Raw genomic sequence first — 10,419 nt, 5'->3', positions numbered from 1 at the left:
GAGTCCGCGCAGTGTAGGATATTTCATTTCAGATGGCCATTCTGTTAATGTAAGCTCTGTAGTTTTACTAGTAATGAAGCGAAACTGCCTTGTGATTTACTGAATTTAAAACAAAATTAGTTTATCAATTATTTTGAGGCTTTGCGGACCCCCTGAGAATGTTCCGCGGACCCCCAGGGGTCCGCGGACCCCCGGTTGAGAACCGCTGTGTTAGACACTCCTATCGTGAGTCAAACTTCTTACAGGCATTATTGTCAGCATCACACGGTGAAACTCGAATTTGACGCAACTTTCATTATTTTCATGGACATTCTCAATCTGATCCCATTCAATATTGTAAAGGCATAGCGTCCAGCATTTTCATCAAGCAGCAAAAGCAAACGACACGGATGATCAAGTGATAGAAAAATAAGGCCGGATCTGCTCGTGTTACTAAAATGGGAATGATGCGTCAACTGGCAATTGCGTATTGGTCGGCGACAAACACGCTAAAATCCTAAAACCAGGCAACAGGCCGTTTGTCCAACTATCACAAAGACACTGATCTCGCCAATAAGTCATTATTTCTATACAGCTGGAATTTATGTTTCAACTGAATTTAGGAATGTCTTGTCAAAGTCTGGCATTTTTGATATTCGTCGTGCAGTAGTATTTATTTATTATTATCAGTTCTCATCATACATACAGTTGCAGAGCTTAACGCCCAGGAGGCCGCGATTCTTGAACTCTAACGCGGTATTGAATTGATTCAGCGTGACCTCATATCAGTCGAACCCTGAATATGAATCGAGAAATATCTGTACGGCGTTGTCAAACATCAGATCACTGATGAGTTCGTCGTGCGGTCAATGTTCAGACGGCTATTCTGTCGTCCATCCTTAGCAAACTTATCGCCCTGCTTCGAGATTCCTCATCTTCAAACTGCGCCGCGGCGTAAGAGCGATAGTCTTTCTCTCTCTTTTCCTTCTCTTTCTTCTCCTTCTCGAGCTGTTTCTTATTTATCTTCTTCATGACCTCCTGCGCTGAACTGACGGAAGAAGATTTTCGTCGTGGAAATATTCCTTCCCTGCCAAAACATCAGTGGTTTGTTAAGGGATGAATTTGGCTAGAGCAGCGGGTTCGATCACAATTTGAACCAAAAGCCAATGGGTGACACACATCGTTTCAATGCAAAATATTTGGACATACGTGCGTATAGAACTGAAGATACGCGCAGTTGCACAGTGATTATTCCTATGCAATTGGCAGCTTCAACACCGTGAACAGCCGCAATCAAAACCATACATTCCAAGAGCGATACGCCGCAAGATATCGCTAGCGGTCTTCTAATTACTATGGTTGAAGCACAAATTTACTCCTTCTAAATCACGGAAAAATACGCAACTAGACGTGCACAACGAGTACGATTGCGGCCGTTTCAGTGACGCGTCTTGAAAGTGTAAATTCTGCAGAGATCAACTTTTCTTTGTGGGTGGGTGACGCACGTAAACGGTTTATAACTAAGTAATTTCTTAAAAGGCGGATTTTCCGTGTGACCAACCGCAGGGAAAAACCTTGTGAGCCAAGTAATTTCGGTAATGTTATATGTTTGCTTTGTTTGAACTTTGCTGACGCGAACGGTAAAAGTTTTGCATGAAACATAGCTGTGCGCCACGTATTCAGTACGAACATGTCTTGGCAACTGCATAAAGTCCGGAAATACCAGAAGCTTCAGATTATAATACAACAATAGATACTTTATGTATACTTTATGAATTCCATTCAATTGATTCAGTCGGGTCATAGTCTGGACTGCTAACCTGCCCCTAACACACTTGCCAACCGTCACCAGTCATTTATGTCAGTTGCTCCAGCGGTAAATCTTCAGTGCCGCGCAACCTACCAATACATCGTAAATGCATGAGTGGAAATGGATGCATTTACCAGATTTTCACTGTGGCGGAAACTGTCTTTTCACTATTTACATACTCATGTACGATGTATTATGTGTCAATGTAACTTTTCGGGGTGATAAATTGATCTTTTATCCCACTAATAGTGGGTTGTAATGAAAAAACGCGTACTTGAAAGAATGTTTAAAATGGTGGGCTTAGGGGGTGAAGAAATTGGCATCTTGGGTGAATATCAGTAGTTACATCTCCTGTCCAGATAATCACAGGTTTTGGATTCGATTCCCGCTAATTAACCCATGGAATATGCTACATAGCAATTTCAATTTTTGGTTCAGATCTTACGTATCATCTTTTCCTGGTGACTCCTTCTTTAACAAATTAGGCATAGATCCTCTCATAGCGGCAGGTAGTTGCGATAGCCGGTTAGCGAGAGAGTTCGTGCTCCCTTTGTACCCGTATCTGCCCTTGTGATTGAACGCCGTCTCCTGCGATGACTTTTGCGGAGAAGCCTTATTCGGTGGTGTGGTTCGTTTGTAGCAATCATCTTTCGTGTCACCGGCGAGGTCAGCGGCGACTCGAGGCGAGAGTAGCTTGTCAGACTCGGGGGAACCGGCTGTTAATCGCAAACTTGGCCGTTAAGGATGCCGAAGCATGGCGTCAATTTTAACGTTATATATTCGGAGTCAAAAAAGTAAGCAATCCACACTCATATTATATGTAAACACGGAGTAGGGGTTACTACAGAAGCTGATTTCCTAGGCTTAAATCAGATTTCGTACCCTAGTGTTCGAAACTGGTTACGCACGGAGAGAAACATCCCAATATTCATGTTATAAGATTCGCCTTCGGGACTACATTCATCGCAGAATAATTTATTTTACGGGAGGAATTGTCATGTGCTTCGTATCAATAGTTCACGGTAAAATAAAAAGTATATGAACAGAGATTCAAATTGAAATCAATGTAATTCACAAGGTGCACACTGCACATTGATAACGAGCACACGGAAAGTATTCGCGTCTAAATTACACTGCAATGAATGTAGTCCTGGAAGCAACATTGAAAGTTATGTTCCGCTAATGATCTATTCGATTATCAAATTTGATTTATAGAAAAATCTAACGCGGTGTATTGAGATTGGTGAATTAGAATGGAAGCTCAATAGCCTACTACCAAACTGATCACAGCACGACGAGATAATGATACAACGTGTACGTCAGAGATATCAGCGACCACGCAACGTATACGCCGAATGACTTGTAAGGTATTGCTTTTCTAGCGCGAATATCGAAATTGAAAGCGAACCTGCTCTAGACGACTTCTTCTTTCGCCGAACGCCCGTGTTGCAGGCGCAAATATACCAACATATCCGGTATTTGGATCCGATACCGCAACAGGTATTTCTAGCTTTCTGCTTCAGCTTCGCTTCGTTTGCAACCTGTAAGTAGGAAGGCATGTGCTGTGAGGCATGAGCTCTAAGCGTGAAGTCGGATTGATCTCTACATAATACTGTACGCTGTCAATACACAGGTGGAAAGTAGTTGCATTTACCATAATCCACCATATTATCGCATAGGCTGCAAATCAGGTCATAGGCTCTTGCTGTTACCGAATTTTGCTGTCACACTCATTCAAATCGGTTGCTACGTGTCAAACATATAGCACAGCAATTTGCATGCAGATATATCCCTGGACTCGATCATGATTACGCGTATCAACTTTTTTGGCCTTCTTGAGGTGACACACGGAAACATAACCCTCTTCACCACCTATTAAGATTTTATGCTATGATGCAAATCGGCGGAATAGACGCCAACCTTTTGCATCTACTGTGTACAGTGCACGAGTATTGACGATTTCACCATACAAATGGCGGTAATATAGTTCCATTTTGTATTCTATTTTCATAGATTTCACAAGATGTCGAACTGTCCCGTTTGATACAGCAGTACGGAAACGCCATTTGGTTGCTGGATGGAGTTCTGTCGACAAGGACTCCAGAATTCCTACGCCTGATCGTGGTTTATCTATAGGCCTCTCATTACCAGCCGATAATATTATAGGGCTATTATTTATATGATCTAGTTAGCCCTACTTATAGGATTTTTCACATTTCAAGGCGGAACGCGTCAACATACTATTTATTATTTCAAGTTCAGAGTGAATGCGCACGACATACGAATACGGTATGATAAAGAGCAATGATAAATGACTGGTAATTCCGTTATTCAATGCGCGAAAATTTATGCATTGTTTATAACAGCGGTACTGCATGGAATACAGTTGTCGACCTGTCGTAGCAACAGATCTGCAATCGTGCTTAAAGTGGTTCATACCTGAGCGAAATCGTATGCCCTTTCTTCCAATTGCTCCGATTTACCCAGCATAGTTTCGAGCATCGAGTCGCGTTGATTCACAAGGTTCACGACGCTGTTTCTAAATATCAAAAACCGAGCTTTAACCACGGACAGATAAAATGTACACAATACAGGTGGCGCATTCCAAAAGCTATTGGTCGTGAATTGCGGATAAATTCGCAAGTATAGATGCAAAATGACTAAGGTGATATGAGAAATTGATTTTACGGTGCGTAGTGCAGGGTTGGCGAGCGCGGTTGCAAAAACCATGGTTAACAGGTTTGTGTTTGACCAAGGTCAACTCCAGAAACCCCTGCGAAATGTTGGAGGTACATATAGGCCATTCATTGACGTGCGATCCGCGAAAGCGGTTTATTAGAAAAGCCTGGAAGAAACGTGGGCCGTGCTATAAGTTGGTCTTTTGATAATCATAAAATTAATATCGTGATGATAAAAAATAGTAATATCTATAGTGTGAAATGGTCATTGTAGTCCTAACACTGCGATTTGCGGGTAGTGTAACAAGGTAAAAGACATATCACAATTTTCAATGTGCCGTGAGAAGTGCACCCGTCTATAGGCAGAGCGCAATTTAACGATTACTCGTATACACGAAATTACCAATGAACCTGAAAGTAGTATTAACATGGGTGGTATAGAGTTCACTCTGTCAACAAATGCAGCCAAATAAGCCGTGAATTACTATCGTAAAAATGGCGAAACTGCCAATCAGTTAAAACCGCCATAAAAACATATCCTACAACCACGAACGACATAAAAAAACGCCACCCGTAACTTGGGATGTCATGTAAATTAACTCAAAGGAGTAGGAATAACTGCGGACATAGTTTTGACGATGGCCGCCATGACATATGCAATAGTCGTGGTGACTAAAACGGCAGTACCACGAGATCAATGGATCTTACTCCAGGTTTTGACCATCTTATAGGTGTTTGCATTTTACATGGGCTCCTGCGAGTCGACCTCGAAATATAGTGAATCGGAAAGCCCAGACAAGCAGTTAACCGATCCATGAGTCGGTATATCTATTATGATGATTGTGTTTCATGGTGTGCACAAGTGTTATGTGTGTGTGTGTGTGTGTGTGTGTGTGTGTGTGTATGTGTGAGGCATAGAGAGATGGAAATCGACAGATAGATGGCGAGGGAATGAGGGAGGGAGATAGTGTTACAACTGAGTGAGGAGAGGTATATAATGATCTTGCAGACCTCAAAATATTCTCGGTCTCCTCGACTTCTTTCTGAAGATTAGCCAGGTTTGGTTTGTTTCTCATCACTACTTGGTCCATGGCTTCTTTGTCTGCAAGCATAAGTCAGCATGAGCCGTGAGACATTGGACTAATGTAGTTCACAGAGATGAAAATGCGGTATCTCATACACACTACACTCTGACCAGAGAAAATGGCCTTAAAGTTGTGCTAACCATGTCACGGGGTGGTTACACGTTAATGGCATACTTCACAATATCAAATGTATAAGTGTGAAGGATAATTATTAGTTATAATAATGCATGAAATCTCTGGGTAGTTTTATATGGATATTTTAGAAAATATATTAAGTCACGTTGCATATTAGAGCATGGTCGTACATCCGACCCGCATAGAATCACTTTGCGGACATCGGATAAGTGTCGCGGTTTGTAATTTAGCGTATAGTCTGTCTTGCTTGCGTATAGCTCAAATGGATTAAAAGAATGCCTTTGCACATGAATATTAATTAGACACCATTTATTCAATCGGTTTGCCTATGGTGCGACTTTACTTCTGCTTTTAGCAGTAGTGTTCTGCAGACTGCTATCAATCATTATTGATAACTTACGCCATCACCGATAGCAATTCGCAATAGTATGGTTGACCTTGTAGATTCCAGAATGTGCATCCGTCGTATACGAGGCCAGCGGTTTCATATAACCATACTACTTGCATTGCTCGATTTTCAAAAAGGTTGCACGGCATAATTCTGTTTTAATGTATGGGACCATGTCGCGTTCGAAACAAACCGTGCGATATCAGACGGCTTCCTAAAGTGATCTCGTTGCACGATGTGCATAATTCGCGCCAGCGATCACAGCGACGAGAACTTACACGCCAGTAAAACAAATAATCCTATTCAAGTTTAATTGGCCATGATTGATCGCTAGAAAAATACTTCGTTTCAACGTTAGATATACCTACTTAAAAGGCTGAATATTATCCAGTAACACCCTCGGGCTATGGAGAAGCTATCATGGCCTATCACTTTTTTAAAGTGTCGATCGACGGTTTGATGATTTACAAATTATGACTGTTAAGAAAGGTAAATATGTTGATGCACGGTGTCCATAATGGTAAGCCGGGTCACGTTTTCGTAACCACTCTAAATGACAAGATTAAGTTCCAAGTTATAGGGTGACAAATATGGTTAAAATCATTAGTAGAAAGAAAGCCTATGCTATATTTCGACGTGCAGCGATCGTGGTATTTTCGACCTAAAAATATATGGTTGCCGATAAAGAGTGAGCGCCTAATGACATCGCGGGATTTGATATTTTCAACGGCAATTCAGTATACTAAATTATAGCGTTCTGTCTATAACGTCTTATGAAGACCTTTTACACGGGTCTTGGGAGTTCGGTCAAACGCGCAGGTTGTGATTGACGAAATACTTTTCCAAGTCGTCACGTATGTTTGAACTACTTTTAAAGCGTTCTCAAGTGGATACCACTTCCTCTCTACTGAACATTTTTATGGTAGAATTATACTTACATATTAGACTTTCGATTTATTTGACAAAAGTCGTTTTGGCATATTTTGCAATCGCGTTTTTCGGTGAAATTGACATAACTACAGGCTGAAATGGACCTTGCTTCACGGAAACGGACATATGTTCGAAAATCGCGCCAATTTGCGGCAACATTAGTCACTTTGAGTTATGGCTGCGCAAATGCATCCTACGACGCCACAACCAAATTTGATTTTAAGCAGATTACTTGAGTACTTGTCACATTCACATTTTCCAAATCCAATCGAAGTGTTTTGACATTTCATGAAAATCCCTACTTCATCAGGTTAAAGAGTATATGGAAATACTATGACGGATACTTTAGTACCAACGATGAACGCTGCTACACAGCAATCTCCTAGTAATTGATAACGACGGGAACATGCATTGTTTGCCATTAGTGACGAGAGAAAAACTAAATTCACCTTCAAGAACGTTCAGCTCCTGTCCACGGTCAGACTTCCGCTTCTTCCCCAATCTGCGTTTTAATTTCTTCTTCCGTTTTTTCTTCTCCTTATTCAGCTTGCTCACCGACGAAGAGCGACGCACACGCGTGATGTCATCCATGACATGATTCGTATCCGTAAGAGGTGACGTAGTCTTTTTCTTGCCGTTCGCGTTACCGGAAAGAGTCAAAGTATCGGGTCGTTTAGAGACAACGTTGCTGTCAGGAGTCGGAGTTTTCGTTGGGACGTAGGTTTGTTTTTTGTTCCTCGATTCCGCTGAAGTCGACGGTGACGACGGAGGCCTCGCGGTGCCTGGCGATTTCAGTTCAAGAATTCTTTTGTTGGTGAATATAGGTGGGCTTTGGGGGTCCGATGTTGGGCTGCGTGCGTTCAAAGTTTGGTAGCCTTGCGGAGGCAACTTGGTTTGTCCATCGGGTGACTTTTGCGCGGGAAGTGTCGAAGAACCGTTAGCCAATCTAGGTAGCGACGGCTTGATTTTTAAATTGCTATTTGACGAGTCATTTCTTGTCTCGACACGGGTCGAATCATTGCTGCCAGCTGTGTTCTTATTATTGTTCGAAATGAGGCTGTCGCCGTTTTTAGGAGGTTCAGTGCCGTTTGAAATAGTCCCTTTCTTTTTCTTTGCTTTGCCTTCTTTCTTCTCCAGTTTCTGCTGTTCTTTCACGTTCTTTTTCTCGCGCTTCCGCATCTGCTTGACGCTTTTAGTGCGTTTCGTGAACGGGTCTTTGTGACGCGGGTACAGGACTGGGTCGTCATCCTCGTCGAAGGGATTAGCACCGTTAGTCATGGTATGTAATGTAAATCTGCATCAGACACAAAGCTCGGTTTTTGACCAATAGTGACACTAAATCCTTGACTATATCCACGTTCTGCTGAGTTTACCTTCACTTCATCATTAGTTTTACACAGAAGTAGTCAGTAACATAATACTTCCACTATTTCGAAGTACTCACGTAATTTATTCCTACGTTCATTCGTAATTCAAGTGGATGCGCTTGTAAACTACTGACACTTCTACTTGAAGAGTTCGTAAGCGAAACTATTGTCGTTTTACACTTTGGGCTTTGAAAAGTGCAAGGTTGCAGCATAATCACTTTTTATCAGTTTTTTGAGAGCAATTGTTGTCAGAGATTGTACTAGGGATGGTGCGAACCTCTGAAAGATTCAGGTATATGTGAACGAGAACATTTTGGAAAGATTCTGTGTGAACGTGAACCTCATGACGCCACGTGACGTCACATTGCTAATTTCAACCCTATACTTTACAGTGAGATTGCCTATAATAATGTACAGGTACACGCTACCCAGCGACGACTCGGGCCACACATATTGACGTTTTAAACGTCGCCAAATGTATCAACTAGGGCCATCAAATGATATATAAAACCCATTAACTCAATATCTTCCGTCGCCTCGCCAACAATTTCTACGAGGACTTGCAAGGTAATATAAGCTCACGCCTTAACGGTCTAGGCCAGGCCGGACAATGTATTCGACGTCTGAGTATTGCTACGTTGATATTGAGCATAACGGATTTCTATACTTGCTACCGATATTACCCCATTAACAAGTTATACAGCAGTAACCAACACCCCAATCGCACGGATTTGGTTCTTATGATACAATAAACACATGAAATCAAGATTGATCCCGTATACGCCTGCTGCTGCTCGATTATTTACATCAGGCAACGATATCAATTTCATTGATTGGTTGAATAAGCATCATTCGCTGACTTCTACGTCGTACTCTGACTATCATTCGCTGACATGTTGTGTATTTCGCTGTCGCTATTGTGTAACTGCGGGTCGAGCTCACAGCAGAGATTCACTAAATAATCACAAACGGAAAGCTGAATATTTCGAGCTTACTTTTGTAAAAAGCAAGTAACTTTTTTGAGATTGTCAAGGTGCATGCTCATTTAATGTTGATTTTTAATGCCGCCAGTGCCTGCACAGAGTGGTATGCAGTTGGAATTCAATAAATTTCAACCAATGATGTTAAAATGAAACAAAAATTTGAATATATGAAAAAGTTTCACAGTGCAGAACCTACCAGGGTTCGTTTGTGAACGGGAACGTCTAAATTTCTGATGTTCACACACAGAACGTGAACCTGAACCTCACGTTCACGCCATCCCTATATTGTACCTATTCGTAGCGTTATTCGTCATTGTGCGGTAGTCGCGACGAAGATGCACCTTGTAATTTCGAAGGTGCCTATACCACCTATTCACTGCAAAAAGTATGCGTGAATTAGCGACTTCGGTGCATCTAATTTCGCTTGAAAATTCAAGCAATTTGTGCCAACTAAATTTGAGCGCGCCATTAGGGATTTCAAGATATACTTTTTGTATGCCAAAACTGCCTGTATACTACCTTCCTCTTCCTCTTCATCTATTCAACACGCTCTTCCTAGCTAGGGGAAGTGTGATTGATATAATTACCAAGTTGTCTCGGGTCGTTCCTCACTTTAGTATTGTATTGTATCGTAATTATTGTGTTAGTACGAATTGGTGAAATTTCTCGTTCCCTGTATCGGATTCTCTGGGATATTGCAAGATCGTTCACCTACATCGTAGCAATGCCAACGACCTTGGGGTACTCGCTGGAGCAGCACTTCATAAAGACATGAGCTATGCATTAACGTCATCACCACGACGGGTACTTAGTGTGTGATGAGTGGCTAACAGCTACACATACATAATGATTTACATACAGCAATCTCAGATAAATATTTACCTAACACATAATTATCGGTACGGTGACCGCAAAATTATCTGTCAACGGCAAGTTGGAATTTCAATTAGAAAGCTAAAATTACTTTGCGGGAAATAATTTTCGGACTTCGCTTGAATGTCGTGAAATGTCAGAAGGAAGATGTCAGAGTTTGTTAGTGTCCTAGTTTTCTGGATACGGTTTTG

At 41.6% G+C, this 10,419-nt stretch overlaps 1 protein-coding gene across 1 annotated transcript; it reads right to left on the bottom strand.

Annotated features, from left to right (window-relative positions):
* Window positions 1-274: 274 nt before the first annotated feature.
* On the bottom strand, window positions 275-9,951 carry LOC145436159 (uncharacterized). Its single transcript, XM_080313440.1, has 6 exons — window positions 7,455-9,951; window positions 5,479-5,569; window positions 4,229-4,328; window positions 3,198-3,330; window positions 2,235-2,505; window positions 275-1,066 (listed from the first exon to the last, which is right to left on the bottom strand). The coding sequence occupies exons 1-6, from the start codon at window positions 8,281-8,283 to the stop codon at window positions 853-855; spliced, it is 1,638 nt and encodes a 545-aa protein (XP_080169566.1). The 5' UTR covers window positions 8,284-9,951; the 3' UTR covers window positions 275-852.
* Window positions 9,952-10,419: the final 468 nt, after the last annotated feature.

This window comes from Botryllus schlosseri, chromosome 3, assembly GCF_051294905.1.
Source record: "Botryllus schlosseri isolate E-star chromosome 3, Bs_hap1, whole genome shotgun sequence".
NCBI classification, from domain to species: Eukaryota; Metazoa; Chordata; class Ascidiacea; order Stolidobranchia; family Styelidae; genus Botryllus; species Botryllus schlosseri.
The sequence above is the reverse complement of the archived record's forward strand: the minus strand, read 5'-3'. Positions and strand labels throughout refer to the sequence as shown.

Bases quoted from the DNA above. Each gene is read 5' to 3' on its own strand.
- LOC145436159 (XM_080313440.1), bottom strand. From the start codon at position 8,283: ATGACTAACGGTGCTAATCCCTTCGACGAGGATGACGACCCAGTCCTG. The intron at 4,329-5,478 runs GTCTGCAAGATC...TTTGATATTTAG, and splicing joins GAGACCGAGAATATTTTGAG to AAACAGCGTCGTGAACCTTG. The intron at 1,067-2,234 runs GTAAGATCTGAA...ATGTTTTGGCAG, and splicing joins TCACCAGGAAAAGATGATAC to GGAAGGAATATTTCCACGAC.